At 35.3% G+C, this 16954-nt stretch overlaps 1 protein-coding gene across 2 annotated transcripts in view; it reads right to left on the bottom strand.

The window, feature by feature from the left end:
• Nucleotides 1–16954, bottom strand: part of PGR (progesterone receptor) — a 79002-nt gene that overhangs the window by 24737 nt on the left and 37311 nt on the right. The window contains exon 4 of one of the 2 annotated variants that reach the window (XM_087822191.1): nt 8058–8363. The exons of the other annotated variant lie outside the window; for it this stretch is intronic. Within the exon in view, the coding sequence (XP_087678317.1) occupies nt 8058–8363 (306 nt within the window). The remainder of the gene's footprint in view (nt 1–8057; nt 8364–16954) is intronic. 2 annotated transcript variants of the gene reach the window in all.

Here is a 16954-nt window from a genome sequence, read left to right as displayed (position 1 = left end):
AGGTCCAAGAAAATAGAGGAGCTAGATAAAAAAACAAAGAAGGAAGTCTTGACCTGGCAAGAAGAATCCTCTCAGGGACCTCAGATCTATGCCTTGGGGCTCCTCAAGCATGCTGTCACCTTTGTTATGATTATCATTCTAAATCTGATCTTAATCTGACTTCATACATTTTCTTACTGTGAATGACTTGGCTATCTAACATGTTTTCCTAGCAGTATTTTTTTTTTTGTACTTTAAGTAAACTGACATCCTAGTGTATTAGTAAACTTCACCTAACAAAAGTCCATTTTTTGCAGAGCAATAACATGTAAGTGAAAGGAGATTAAACAGTCAAAATGGCAGAGTAAACTCTGAACTTGCCACTTTTCACAAACATCAAAACTGCAACTAAATTATAGAACAACCGTCACTAAGAACCTCCTAAGACTAGCTCAACAGAATTCCTATAACTAAGGCTATAAAGAAGCCACGTCAAGATAGATAGGGGGGATGGAGATGTGGTCCAGGGAGATACCACACCCATGGTGTGAAAATTAATAAATGGGAGGGATAGCTTGGCTACATAGGCCCACCCAAGGAGGGTGGGGTACAAGTCCCATTCTGGGTTTTCCAGCCTGGGGCACCTGTGTCAGAAAGAGAAGTTCCATAATACCTGGCTTTGAAAACCAGCAGAAATTATATCCCAGAGAGACAAAAGGCTGCAGGAGATTCAGACACTGCTATTAGAGGGTTCACACACTTAATCACTCTTTCCAAGTTCCATGGCAGGGGCAGCAGTTCAAGAAGCACCTGGGTCATACAGGAGAAATTAAATTGACTAACTTTAAGGTGAGGGCTGGAGGGGGCAGAATCAGGAGAACACTCAGGAGACAGAAGTGCTGGCGGGCACCATTGTTCTTTTGTTGAGCTCTTCTCCCACCCACCTGGCTCTGTGAAGGTGGGCACAAAATTTGTCACTGTCCATTAATCCAATACCACTTGCCCAGCCCATACCACTTGCTCAGCCGTAGCATCTCCCTGAGACACTATCCTACTCAACCTTCTCATGCAGTCAGAGTTTCCTCCAGTGGCTCCAGACCCTCCACATGAGTGGTGCCTGGCCTAGACTCTTGCTGTAGACAGTCCCCAAAGGTCTGCAAACCCCACACAAATGTCAACCAGCCTCAGAAAGCCCTTCAGACTTTCCCAAAGGCCCACAAACCTCATAAAAGCAGTGACTGACCTCAACTTGCATTGTAGTTCCCATCAAATGTCCCCAAGCCTGGCACAAGTGGCAGCCAGCCTCGGTTTGCAAGGTAGCTCCAACTAAGAAGCCCCAAGACTAGTTTAAGTGGCTGCCAGACTTGGCTCACATCACAGTTTCTCCCAAGCCCTTCCAAGCCTAGCACAAGCAATGACCAACTACAGATCATGGCATTGCTCTTACCAAGCAGCCCCAAACTCAGGAAAAGCAGCTGTTAACCTTGGCCCCCACAAGAGCTCCTGACAAGAGACTCTAGACACTACACAACCAGCAGCTGGCTTCAGACTGCACCAGAGCCCCACCCAAGCAGCTCCACAACTGACACACGTGAACAGCAGCCATGGATGGCACTAGAGCCCTGCTGAACTGACTCCCACTCCCTGGAATCAGTACCTGCACAACAGCTCATCCAATGTAGTCATAGCCAGCCCTCACAGAAGTCAGCCTGAGGGTCACCCCCACCCAGTGATGTGCCAGTAGCAGTTGAGCCCAATTATAACAGAAGGGCATACACAACCCACACAGGAAACACACCTTGAGCACCTGGCTCAGGTGACCAGGGGTATTGTACTACTACTGGGACCCCCCCAGACACCTACTATATAAGACCATTCTTTCAAGCCTGGAAGAGAACACTTCATGTAATAAATAGAAATAACTACACAGAACCAGCCAAAATGAGGAGACAAACATGTCCTAAATGAAATAGGATAAAACTCCACAAAAAGAACCAAACAAAATGGAGATGAGCAATATACCAAATAAGAGTTCAAAATGTTGGTAATAAAGATGCTGAAAATATTCAAGAAACGAGATGAATTCAGTGAGATCTGCAACAAAGAGACAGAGAATATAAAAAAGAACCAATCAGAAATGAAAAATACAATAACTGAATTTAAAGATAGAGTAGAGGGAATCAACAGCAGATTAGGTGAAGCAGAAGATTAAATCCACCTTCCAGAAGACAAGGTAGGGTACACACCCAATTAAAAATCGCAAAAAGAATAATAAGGATATTAAAGAGACCTTTGGCACAATATCAAGTTACCAACACTCACACCATAGGAGTTCCAGAAGGAGAAGAGAGAAAGAAAGGTATTGAAACCTATTTGAAGCAATAATGACTGAAAACTTCCCTAACCTGATGACGGAAATAAACATACAAATCCAGGAAGTGCAGAGACTCCCAAACAAGACACATACCAAGACACATTATAATGCAAAGTGTTGTGTTAAAGACAAAGAGAGAATCTTAAAAGTAGCAAGAGAAAAGCAGCTAGTTACATACATGAGAACTCCCATAAGACTTTGCAGCTGATTTTCAACAGAAACCTTGGTCAAAAGGGATTGGGATTATATATCCAAATTCATAAATGGGGAAAACCTATAACCAAGAATACTAAGCAAGGGTATCATTTAGACTTTAAGGAGAAATAAAGAGTTTCCCAGACAAGCAAAAGGTAAAGAAGTACATCACAAGGAAATCAACATTACAAAAAATGTTAAAGGAACTTCAAGTAGAAAATAATAGTCTAAAACTAAAAATAAATTTTAAAAAACATAGGAAAGTAAAAATCTCATTGAAAAAGGCAAACACTGGATGAAAGTAGTGGATCACCAATTATAAAGCTAATGTGAAGTTTCAAAGATAAAAATAGTAAAATCATGTATGAACACAATAAATAAAGGAATTAACACATACAAAACAGGTAAAAAATGATGAAAAAAACATAGCTCATGGTAACCATAAACCAAAAACCTAAATAGATATATAAAAAAATAAAAGGAAAGAAATACAAGCAAAAACTTTAGAAAGTAATCAAAGTACAAGAGAGCAAGAGAAGAAGAAAGGAACCAAGAAAAACCACAAAGAAAACCAGAACACAATTAATAAAATGGAAATAACTGCATACCCGTCTTATTAACTAATAATTACTTTAAATATAAATGGATTAAGTGATTCAAATGAAAGACATAGGGTGGCTTACTATATAAAAACAACACCCCATATGCTGCCTACAAGAGACTCACTTCAGATGGAAACACTTTCATGTAAATAGAAATGAAACAAAAGCTAGAGTAGTAATACTTAGACAAAATAGACTTTAAAACACAGTATGTAACAAGAGACAAAAAAGGGCATCACATAATGCTAAAGGGATAAACTCAACAAAGGATGTAATTCTTGTAAACATCTATGCACACAACATAGGACCACCTAAATACATAATGGAAATATTAACAGACATAAAGAAAGAGACCAACAGTAGGACAGTAATAGTAGGGGACTTGAACACCACACTTACAGCAATGGATAGATCATTCAGACAGAAAATCAACAAAGACGCTGCCTTCTTAAAAGACACATTAGATCAGATGATCTTAATAGACACCTATAGAACATTCCACCACAAACAGCAGAATATACATTCTTTTCAAGTGTACATGGAACATTTTCCAAAACAGACCACATGATAGCCCATAAAACAAGTTTCAATAAATTTCAAAAGACTGAAATCATATCAACCATCTTCTCTGATCACAATAGTATGAAACTAGCACTCAACTACAAGAATAAAACTAGGAAAAACACAAACACATACTTGGAGGCTAAACAACATGCTCCTAAACAAAGAATGAGTTAATGAACAGATGAAGGAGGATTTTAAAAGATATCTTGAGAGAAATGAAAATGGAAACAATAATAAAATCTATGGGACACAGCAAAAGCAATCTAAGAGGGAAATTCATAGCAATTCAAGCCTACCTCAAGAAACAAGAAAAATCTCAAGTAATCTAACTTTACACCTAAAGGAACTAGAAAATATAACAAACAAATCCTAAAGTAAACAGAAGAAAAAAAATAATAAAGATTAGAGCAGAAATAAATAAAATGAGACTAAAAAACAGTAGAAAAGATCAATTCAACTAAAGGATTTTAAAAAAAAGTAAACAGAATTGATAAACCTTTAGCCAGACTCATCAAGAAATATAGAACCCAATACATATAAAATCAGATATAGGAGAAGCGATGACTGACACCACAGAAATAGAATGGATTATAAGAAAATACTACAAACCATTATATGCCAACAAATTGGACAACCTGAAAGAAATGAATAAATTCTTAGAAAGATACAATCTTTCAGACTGAATCAGGAAGAAACAGAAAATCTGAATAGACCTATTACTAATAATGAAATTGAATCAATGATAAAAAACTTCCCAACAAACAGAAGTCCTGGCCCAGATGCCTTCACAGGTGAATTCTACCAAAGATTCAAAAAAAGGATTAATACCTACCTTCTTGAACTATTCCAAAAAACTGAAGAGGAGGGAAGGCTCTCAAACTCATTCTACAAGTCCAGCATTACCTTGATACCAAAACCAGATAAAGACATTACAAAATATATATATATATATATACATACCTGATGAACATAGATGCAAAATTCCTCAACAGAATATTAGCAAACCAAATGTAGCAATGCATTAAAAAGATCATACGCTATGATCAAGAGAGATTTATTCCAGGATGCAAGGTGGGTTCAATATCCACAAATCAATTTACATGATACACCACATAAACAAAATACAAGATTAAAACCATATGATCATATCAAGATGCAGAAAAAGCATTTGACAAAATACAACTCTATTTATGATAAAAAACACACAGCAAAGTGGGAATAAAGAAAATATTCCTCAATATAATAAAGCCATGTATGACAAACCCAGAGGTAACATGATACTCAAGAGTGAAAGCTGAAAGCTTTTTCTTTAAGATTAGGAACTAGATACTTATGCCCTCTCTCACCATTTTTTATATAATATTGGTGTCCTAGCCACAGTATTAGAAAGGAAAAGAAATAAAAGGCATCAGATTGAAAAGGAATAGGTAAAACTATCACTATTTACAGGTGACATGATACTATATTAAAAAAAACACCTAAAGATTCCACACAAAAACTATTACAATTAATAAGTTCAGTAAAATACAGGACACAAAATTAATATTCAAAAATTAATATTGGTTGTGTCTTTACATAATAAAAATGAACTATTAGAAAGAGAAATTACGAAAATCCTATTTACAATTGCATCATAAAGAATAAATACCTAGGAATAAATCTAATTAATAGAATTACCATATGGCCCAGCAATTCCATAATGCTGTGTTCACTGCAGCATTATTTACAATAGCCAAGATCTGGAAACAACCTAAGTGTCCATCATTAGATGAATGTATAAAGAAGATGTGGTGCATATATACAATGGAATACTACTCAGTCATAAGAAAAAATGAAATACTGCCATTTGTGGCAATATGGATACATAGACCTAGGGGCTATTATGTTAAGTGAAGTAAGTCGAACAGAAAAAAACACACACCATATAATTTCACTCATATGTGGAATCTAAAATAAATGAACAAACAAAACAAAACACAAACTCATAGATACAGAGAACAAACTGATAGTTGCTAGATAGGAAGGTGTGGGGAAGGTTGAAAAACTTGAAAGAGATTAAGAAGCACAAACTGCCAGTTATAAAATTAGTCAAGGGATGTAAAGTACTACATAGGGAATATAGTCAATAATATTGTAATAACTGTGTATGCTGTCAGATGGGTACTAGACATATTGTGATGATCAGTTCATAAGGTATATAAACGCCTAATCACTATGTTGTACACATGAATTAATTTAATATTGTATGTCAACTACCATTAAAAGATAAAAGAAAAAAACGTGACTGCCTGGATAAAATAAGCTTCTCTTATGTGCAAAACCGATGACCAGGTGCTAGGATGTGCTCTATCAAAATACATTCACACCAGGAGCACAGGCTCCTGGCTTCTGTTTCTAACACCAGTTTTAATTGCTAGGTTTTGCAAACAGCAGGTCTGCACCAAACATTTACTAAGTGAATCAAGTGAATACAACCTGAACTCTGGTTTAAAATCAGCTGAAAAGTCTTGAGAAGCTAATGATATCACATTACTTTATCCAAGTCCTTTCGCTCTGGTTCATTAACCACTGTCATCATTCATTCGAGTTACTCCCAGAATGCAGGCTACGCAAATACTGTTTAAAAAATCATGCAGCACACAATACTTTCATAATCTTGATGCTTTCCTTATTGTACAGTTAATGGAAACTGTACATGTAATATGGGTGATGCCATCATTCCTATTGACTTATACATGAACTACATTTTACAATAAAAAAGCTGCTACCAAATTCAATGTAAAAATTTCCTCTCATTCTTTTCGAGGGTGTGCAGGGGTTAAAAATCTTGGCAGATAACAGGGTTTCAACTTTTTGAAACTCAGTTTTTATCAAAAGTGAATAAAAATTATCTTCTAATTTAGAGTTGGTTATTTTCTTACTTTGCTGATAGAAGAATCTTTTTAAACAGTAAAGAACTTCCAAAATACAAACAAAAGAAATATAAGCTATATTAACGTAAATCAAAGAAGTCACATTTTCTAAATAACAGAAAAACTGAGAAATTTTAAACATACATTTAAACACTTATTTTTAAACAGAAAAAGTTAATTATATTGTAATATTTAATAAAGATCTATCAAATTTGATAACTACTTTACTGTAAGTTTTAAATATTTAGGGCTTAATAAAAAAAAAAAAAAAATACATGTCCAAGGCCTTTCAGCAAGACCAAAGCTAATAAAAACCCAGGCATTTAATTTTTTTCTATAAAGTTACTTTATCTCCATTTGAAGTAAATTTTATTAACTTTTCTCAACATATATTTTTTAAAAGATATTCAACAACCAGGAGTCTGTTTTTTCCTTATGTTTCATGTAAACTTGAATTTTCAGTAACAAGTCATTTATTGTATTTCAACCTTTTCTTGTAGAATAATAACTGAGAAATATATTAAGGCAAATTGGGAAGAAATTATATTTTAAAAGGCTATTGAATTTGATTGTAGACTAAAATGACATAATATGTTTAATTCTTGATCAGGTAGTAGAAAAATAAATTAGCATAAAGGAGTATAAGGATATTATTAGTGTAAAGAGAATGTAATTTTAATAAAGTTCTATTTCTAATTATGGGATTAACACCTCCACAAGCAATTGCTACCCACATATTCTCCTGGCTCTGCAGTATAAGATTTAGCCAACTGAGAACTGCATCCTTGTAATTCAACCTCTTAGCTCCTGTAAAGTGGTCTGAGGTAGCAAAAACAGCTTCCATAACTGAAATCCTTTCGTGATGATACGGTTTAAATTCTGTCACCTATAAATTAGGGAAAATAATGACTGGGGGGGGGGTTCATTTCTCTCTGTCAAAATTATTTATTTATGTTTAACAATTTTGTTTCTCAATTACCTGTGGATATCCTGCTGTACTCTGAATACTATTTTGATTTGTTATATAATAGATCTTTTCAGTTTTATTTTCAACCAACTGAGTTTGATCAAATGAGGGTTTGGAATGAACTATACATTTTTACGAAGATGGTCAATTTGTCCTTCTCTGAACTACTATGATGTCTATGGTTGAACACAAAAACTTATGCTGTTTTTTACCTGTTTGATGTATGTAATTCTTGACTCATTAATAAGAATTAGAGTGTTATCTACATCTTTTGTATTTCCATAGAACATAGTAGGGTCCTAGACAAATAGCACATAATCTAGGATCCTTAATACTTTGAACTGTTGAAACACATACTATAACCTGCTGTTTACATTATAATTTACTGCACAGACTTTTATTTTATTTAAAAATCAACACAGTAAAATTTTTATTACTTCCTACTATTTAGAAATGATTCTTACCTGGCAGTGATTTAGACCACTTGACTACTGAAAGAAGTTGTCTCTCGCCTAGTTGATTAAGACTTGTCAGCAAAGCACTAGAGGTGTCCGGTTTGGAGTTGTCATATCCTGCGTAGACCATGTCTGGTTCAATGCTCATTAGCAGGTTGATCAGCGAGGGGACCAATTGTAAATCTTGGGTTGGTGAAAAAGTGATTCTCTGGCTTAGGGCTTGACTTTCGCTTGGAATGCCCACTGGCTGTGGGAGAGCGACAGCATCCAGTGCTCTCATAACTCTGACTTTATTGAACTTTTTAAACTTTCGACCTACAGAGAAGAAAAAAAAAAAGTTAATGTAAATACATATCAGCTGAATCTTTTGGCAGAGTATTATTTTTCTTAAATCTCAGAACCATAACATTACAGGTTTTAGCATCAAGCTAGTAAAATAACACTGAATAAGTAAAATTGTTAGGTCTCAGACTGAGATTAAAGAATTAATTATACCAGCATTAATTGGGTTAGTGCAGTGCAGGTAATTACAACAGTATCCAGTAGGGGGTTATGGAGTTTTGCAGCAAGTAACATATATGAAAAGACAAATGGCTTTTAGCAGAGACTAAGCTCAGTATTGGTCAATATTCTGGCAGGACTGCCTCCCAAAAGCTAATGCTACAGGCTACATTAGTTGAAAGTCTTTAACAGATGCTGAATCTTCTTAAGGGTTTTATTCCTTTAAGAATCTGTTTAAAAATACGCATATACATATGCAACCCCCACAAAATCTTGTATACAATCTTAAGTGGGTTTATAGTTTCCTTTAAATGCTTTGAAATCAATATAGGGACTACTATGAGATCTAAGAACCCAAAATTAATCATCTCTTTTCTAAATTAAGGGAAGAGAAAGTCTATTCCCTGTGCTGATCAGGCCACATTTGTATTTCTAGACAATTTCTAGAATTTTTACTTTGATGAATTGTGATGTGTTAGGAAGAAAAAAGCCCGATGTTGAGATGAGTAGAAAATCTGTGTCACAAAGGAGACCAGGATGTTCATCTGGGCCTTGGGGTGAATTAGAGAAAGTCTTGGTGATCAGAGGACAGGCTGGATTTCAGCCCCCACCTGCTCCTATTCCAGGCATAGGCTGCTTAACAATATGAAGTGGCTGTGCTTGTTATCCAGGAGAAAAGAGTGAGAAGCATGGTAACTATTTGCAATTATCTAAATAGAGGTTGCAATCTGATGGCTCTAATGCCTGATCTGGCCCACAGACATATTTTGTTTGGCCCATACAATGCTTTCCAAAGTTATGAAAACATCTCTGAATTGGTTAGATGGCAGTAATCTGTTGGAGCTGAGCTGCAGCTGCTGCTTTTGAATGGCACACGGGCACTCCAAAGTGCCCCAGTTCCCACCACAAACTGGTAGTAGGCCATTGGTCAGTTTTCTCCAGTCTTTCTACTCTACCCAATTATTTTACCTGCCCAGTCTCTCTAATCATTGCCTTTGTGAATTCTGAGCTCAGGTACCTCCATAAACAAAACGATTACATTTGCTATAAATTTCCCAAGGATTTGAGCTGGAACCTGTAGGTGACAGGAAAACAAATGCCAAGGTCAATACACAAAAATGATTCAGAACTGTTTACAGTTGGGCTCCCTGGGAAAGGAATGAATCACTAGAGGGAAGGGAAGTAACATTTGGAGACTATGGGAATTTTAAGAGAAATAAAAGCTGCTAGACCAGGGCAAATAAAAAGTTTAAATAACTATTTTTACTTTGTCCAGATCCTCTACTATAAAAGATTAATTATATCTAATAAATTTCTAGACAAAATTGAAAAAACAATTAAAGTAACATTTATGGAGTATCTATTATATGCCGGGAATTTTACATTTGTGTCAGTTAGCCTCTTAACAGTGTTGAAAGGTAGGTATTATTAACTCTATTTGTAGATTGAGAAAATGAAGAGTAGAGAAGATGGCATGCCTCGTGTTAGATTACAGAGCTCGGGGTTTCAGGAATGGACTGCATTTCATTTGGTGGGATTCTGGAAAAGAGATATAGGCAAGGGCACAAAGATTGAGCTAAATGTGTTTTAAGGTTCTTCCAATCCTAAAGTACTATGATTAACAGAAAATATGACATACACCTCCCCCTAGCTTTCTCTCCAATAATATCTCTAAAATGATTTCTTTCCAATTTACTTTAACCTCTTTTTTCCAATTTCTCTTTTTCATGCTCTTCCAGTTCTACTTTTATCAGGATTTGACTATACTATGAAATCCTGGAATCTCTTTGAACACCAGAGCAAGTGTTTTATACTTTGATCAGTCTTGGGAGAGTCTTATACCCAAAATAAATTCCAAGACAATCTCCTAGTGTGCTGACTACGTAAAGTGCAGCCTGAATTAATACAGCAAGTATTCACATTTCTGCTTGTGATGCAGTCTTTTCATGAGTTCCAGTGAAAAGAGAGAATACCTGATAAAAACAAGGTTGAAAGGTGAATTAATATTGAACCAGGCCATTTACATATCTATCTTATCTCATTTAACTTGCAGCACAACCCTTTGAGATAAATATTACCATTTCCATTTTAAAGAGGAGCAATAGGTTTATAGAGACTAAGCAATTGGCCAAGTTTGTGAAGCTAATAAATGCCAGAGCAGAGATGTTAATCAAAGGCTATTGTCCTTTATTTTTTTCTTTTACTCATTCACAAAACATTTATGAGAGGTTTTACGTACCAGGCACAGTTTAAGGTTCTGAAACTACAACAGTGAATAATCAGATAAGGTACCTGCTTTCATGGAGTTTATATTCTGAGGAGCAGATGAAGAAGACCCATAAAAAAATAAAGAGTAAGATAATATCAAACAGTGGTACGCACTATGAGTAAAACGTGTGTAATGAGATAGTGATTTGAGAGAATAGGGCAAAATTAAATAGTATGATTGGGAAAAACACTGCTGCCCCTTCAAATAGCTTTTATTTCTCCAAATCTGCAGGCTATTGATTCTTTTGGAGCAAATCAAGTGATGTAAGTCAAAGGAAAACTGCACACCAGGAGAATTATGTTAAAAATGAAAAAAAAAAAAAGTATTATTAAGAGATGTTTTCCTAAAGTGTTAAAATTGTTACCATCTTGACACCTCTACACTATACCTCTCAATGACTATCAGTTTGGTCTTTCAAAAATACATCTTAAGAGATATAATGGCTATTTGGGTTGGCCATATCTGAATATGAAGCCTGTTATTTAACAGCTTTATACCTGGGATGAATAACTTTGCTTGTCCAGGTATCAGTCTACTCATCTTTTAAATAGGGCATTTACCTCTCAATACCACCATTAGCGTAAATAAGATAGTGCGTGAAGTACTGGTACAGTGCTTGGCATACAGTACACACTCACTAATGCTGGGCTTCACATAACTCACTCTTCTGGCTACTCTTTCAGTCTTCCTGGCCAGCTCTTTTCATCTTCTTAACTTCTAAATCTTGAAGAGCCCAGAGCCCAACCCTTAGACTTCTCTTAGGTATCTACACTCTTTTTCTAGCTGTTTCCATCTAGTTGCACACCTTTAATATGATCTAGATATAGATAATTAACAAATTTATAACTCCTGCCTCAACTTTTTCTGAGAACTCTGGACTCAACTATCCAACTTCCTGCTCAGTTTCTCCACTTGTATGTCTAATAAATCCCTCACACTTAATATTGTTTAGAGCAAAACTTTGATGCACTGGCCCCAAAACTACAGATTCCAGTTTTACAACTCCATTTACACATCTGCTCTGGCCCAAAACTCTACAGGCATCCTTGATACCTCACTTATTCTCTTACCTTATATCCAACTGATGAGCAAATCCTGGTGGACTACCATAAACATATAACCCAAATCTAATCCCTTTCCCACGGCCACTGCTTCCACCATAATTTCAGCCACATCATTATAGTTGGACTATTCCAACAGGTGCTGTCTGGTTTCCCAGTTTACATCATTGCATCTCTATAGTCTATTCTCTTTCCAGCTGAGTGAGCCTTTAAAACTTAAGTCAGATTATGTCACTTCTTGTTCAATGCTCTCAATGTCTTGTCATTATACTTAGAATAAAATCCACATTCTTTACCAAGTCCTACAAGACCCAACATAATCTTGTAGAGACAGAGTCTACATAGAATATAGTCTCTCTTACATCCTTCCCCTTGCTCTGTCCACATGGACCCACATGTTGTTCTTGGAACTTGTTGAGTGTGTTCCTGCCTCAGGGCCTTTACACTATTTACCTTATCTAAAATGAGCTTTCCCTAGATATCTGCATGGCTTGCTCCCTCATTTCATTTAGATTTATGCCCAAATATCCCTTTATCCTATAGGCTGTTCTTTCTCATTCTCTAATTAGATATTTGCAACATAAATATCCAGAATATACAAAGTATTCCTACAAATCAGAAAGAAAAAGCATGCAAAGACATTTCACAAAGGAAGAAAAATATAAATACACAACAGAAATACAAAAATATCTCATTAGTAACCAGAGAAATGTAAATTAAGAACACAATGAAATACTGCCTACCCCAAATGGCAAGGACACATAATATAGCAACTTTCACACAGAACTGTTGTGGAGTGTAAAATAACTGGTACAACTACTTTGAACACAATTTGGCATTGTCTAGTAAAGCCAAGATGATCATATGTTACAATCAGCAATTCTACATCTGGGTGTATACCATACCTGCAGAAACTCTCACACATGCGCAGAAGGAAACGTGGAAGAATGTTCACAGCTGCACTATATATGTACTAGCTCTCAAAGTGGAAACAAATGTCCATCAACATGAGAATAAATGAATGATAGATATTCATAGGATGGAGTAATATAGTGCAATTAATGTAGTAAAAATTAATAAGGCAGAATAATATACATCAGAGTGAAAGAACACACAATGTTTGGCAAGTAAGATCAAATTGCAGAAATATACATATCATATGTTACTATTTCTATAAAGTTAAAAAAAAACTTTCAAAACTAAAGAACAAGACTGAATCAAGAAGAAACAGAAAATCTAAACAGACTGATTACTGACAAAATCAAACCAGTAATCAAAACACTCCCAACAAACAAAAGTCCTGGACCAGACAGCTTAATAGGTGAATTTTACCAAACATTCGAAGTAGAATTAACACCTATCTTTCTTAAACTATTCCAGAAAATTGAAGAGGTGGAAAGGCTCCCAAACTCAGTTTACAAGGCCAGCATTACCCTCATATCAAAACCAAACAAGGACACTACAAAAAGAGAAAATTTTAGGCCAATATCAGTGATGAACATAGATGTGAAAATCCTCAACAAAATATTAACCAACTGAATTAGTCAATACATTAAGAAATTCATACACCATGATCAAGTGTGATTTCCTGACATGCAAGGTTAGTTCAATATCCACAAATCAATTGAAGTGACACACCAATTAAACAAAATGTAGCATAAAAATCATATGATCATAACAAAGATGCAGAAAAAGCATTTGATAAAATCCAAAATTCATTTATAATAAAAACTTTCTGCAAAGTGGGGATATAGGAAACCAAGCTCAACATAATGAAGGCCAAATATGACACACCCACAGCTAACATCATACTCAATGGGGAAAAGCTGAGAGCTTTTTCTTTAAGATCAGGAACAAGACAACGATGTCCGCTTTCACCACTTTTATTCAATAAAGTATTGGAAGCCCTAGGTACAACAATTGGACAAGAAACATAAAGCATCCAAATAGGAAAGGAAGAAGTAAAACTGTCATTATTTGCAGATGACATGATAATATACAGAGAGAACACTAAAGATTCCACCAAAATAACTATTAGAACTTATAAATGATAGAGGAATACAAAATAAATATTCATAAATTGGTTTCATTTTTATATACAAACAACAAATTATTAAAAAGAGAAATTAAGAAAATAATCCTATTTACAGTTGCATCAAAAAGAATCAAATACCTAGGAATAAATTTAACCAAAGAGGTAAAAGACCTGTACTTGGCAAACTATAAGACATGGAAGAAAGAAATCAAGAAAGATACAAATAAATGGAATCGTAGACTGTGCTCATGAATAGGAGTAATTAACATCATTAAAATGTCATACTATCCAAAGCAACCTATAAATTCAAAGCAATCCCTATCAAAATACCAATGGCATTTTTCACAGAACTAGAACAAATACAAATCCTAAAATTTATATGGAACCACAAAAAGATCCTGAGTAGCCAAAGCAATCTTGATAAAAAAGAATGAAGTTGGAGGTATCACGCTACTTGGTATCAAACTATACTACAAAGCTATAATAATCAAAAGAGCATGATATACTGGCATAAAAACAAACTCATAGATCAATGGAACAGAGTAGAGAGCTCAGAAATAAACCCACACCTGTATTGTCAATTCATCTATGACAGAGGAGGCAAGACCATGCAATGAGATAAAGACTGTCTCTTCAATAAATGGTGCTGGGAAAACTGATGTTGGCAAAAAATGAACCTAGACCACTTTCTTACATGATATACAAAAAAAATAAATTCAAAATGAATTAAAGACTTAAATGTAAGACCTGAAACCATAAAACTCCTAGAAGAAAATGTAGGCAATAAACACTTTGACATGAGTCTTAGCAATATCTTTTTTATTTTTTCCATCACCATTTATCCCCTGTATGCCTTCTTCCACCGCCCCCCAATCACCACGCTGTTGTACATGTCCGTGACTTCTCTCTTTTTTTCCTCTTTTTTGCTGAAATCCCTCCACGACTCTCCTCCCCCCCCTCCCCCGAGCTCTCTGCAGTATCTTTTTGGGTATGTTTCCCCAGTCAAAGAAAACAAAACAAATAATAAATTAGTCTACATCAAACTAAAATGGTTTTGAACAGCGAAGGAAACCATCAACAAAATGAAAAGACAACCTACTGAATGGGAGAAAATATTTGCCAAAGTTACATTTGATTGGGATTAATATCCAAAATATATAAGAACTCATACAACAGTAAAAAACCAAACAACCTGATTAAAAAAATGGGCAAACGACCTGAATAGACATTTGTCCAAAGAGTACATACAGATGACCAACAGACATATGAAAAGATGCTCAACATCACCAATCATCAGAAAAATGCAAAATATAACAATGAGATGTCATCACACACCTATCATCGATAAAGCAAAAAACAACAAGTGTTGGAGTGGATGTGGAAAAAAGGGAACCATTATGCACTAAAGGTGGATTATAAATTGGGGCAGCCACTATGGTAACTCAAAAAATTAAAAATGAAACTGCCATATGACCCCACAACTCCACTTCCGGATATTTATTGGGAAAAACCCAATACACTAATTTGCAAGAATATATGCATCCCTTTGTTCACTGCAGCATTATTTACAATAGCCAAGATATGGAAACAACATGTCTCCTTCAATAGACAAATATTTAGTGTTCGCATAAGCCTAAAAACTTTAGTTGACAACTTTCACCAAAGCTGCATTTACATCGCCACCCACCATTTCTCTCTCTTCCACAGCAAACCAAATAGCTGGGATTTCAAGTTTTCCAGCTCAGATTATATGGGGATAACCAAACCAGGAAGGAAGCCAAAGGGAACCAGCTAATAATTACTTAGTCAAATGGCAAGCCGAGGTAGAATTACATAGACTTAAATGTGTAATAAATGGCAAGCATATTGTATGGAAGTTAAGCAAAAGTATTTTTAGGAAGATAAATGCAAAAATCAGATGAATACAAGTTGGAGGAAGAATGTTTCTAGGAAATGGACTTAAGCAATCCTTTCACTGTGTTTCAATGATTAAGTGGCATCTCAGTTTCAAGAAATTAAAGAGAAACAAAATCAAATAAGAGTTGAAATAAATTACAAAACATAAGATAGAATGAGAGGAGGGAGAGACAAAATTTAAAAATAAAGAAATAGAGCCATTATAGATTTAAAAACTTAAAGAATAAAAAGATTAACTCTAAGTATAAAAAATTAAACTAGTGACATGAAGTTCAGACCTTGAGGTTCTTGAGAAAAATCATCAAAGGGAGTATACAAGAATTAAAATTAGAGTGAGTAGAGAAAAGAAGACATGTGGAATATATAGAGGCAACATGCAGAGGTTATTACTGGGGGAGAAAAGGTATTTTCAGTGGGAAAAAAATGAGTTTATTATTAACAAATTTCTACGGAAGGAACTGTAAAACAATTTATTTTAAAAATAAGGAAACTGAATAAAGGGTTGAGATGGGAAAAAACTGAGCAAACAGGTAAATGCGTACGTAGGTAAAGCTATTAGACAGACTAAAATAATAATGCTTACTAATTCTGGATCATGTTCTGAAATGAGTGCTGTTTACGTTGCCATGGCCTTTCTGCTATTTGTTTTCATTTCTGGCAAACATATTTTATACTGGATGACACAAAGTGTTCACATGATAATGCTGGACCTGTCGCCTAGAAGTAAAGGAAGGTTATGTTGGATATTAAACTGAAGTTTTATGGCAGTCAGGAGGGCAGAAGGCTTTCTGGGAATCGTATGAGGAAATAGAGTATAAAGATCAGAAGATAATTAAAGAACGGTGCAAATCCTTTTTCATGAGGGTCATAAGAAGAATTGCTGTGGTTTGGGTGGATTCACAGGCAATTATCCCGACATTAGCTGTCAGAAATTATGTCTAGTTACATGTTATTGCTCTGAATTAGCGAAAAGATGTTGCTGGGATGAGTCCATTGGGACCATGCTCCAACAAACCCTACAGCAGCAGCTTTAAGCAAAGAAGGGAGAATGTAGATGCTAAGGAGTGTCCTCACTCAGGGTGTGGGGGACAGCAGTCAGGGAGGACAGTCAGGCAGTGACCAG

This window comes from Miniopterus natalensis, chromosome 11, assembly GCF_054644295.1.
Source record: "Miniopterus natalensis isolate mMinNat1 chromosome 11, mMinNat1.hap1, whole genome shotgun sequence".
NCBI lineage: Eukaryota > Metazoa > Chordata > Mammalia > Chiroptera > Miniopteridae > Miniopterus > Miniopterus natalensis.
The sequence above is the reverse complement of the archived record's forward strand: the minus strand, read 5'-3'. Positions and strand labels throughout refer to the sequence as shown.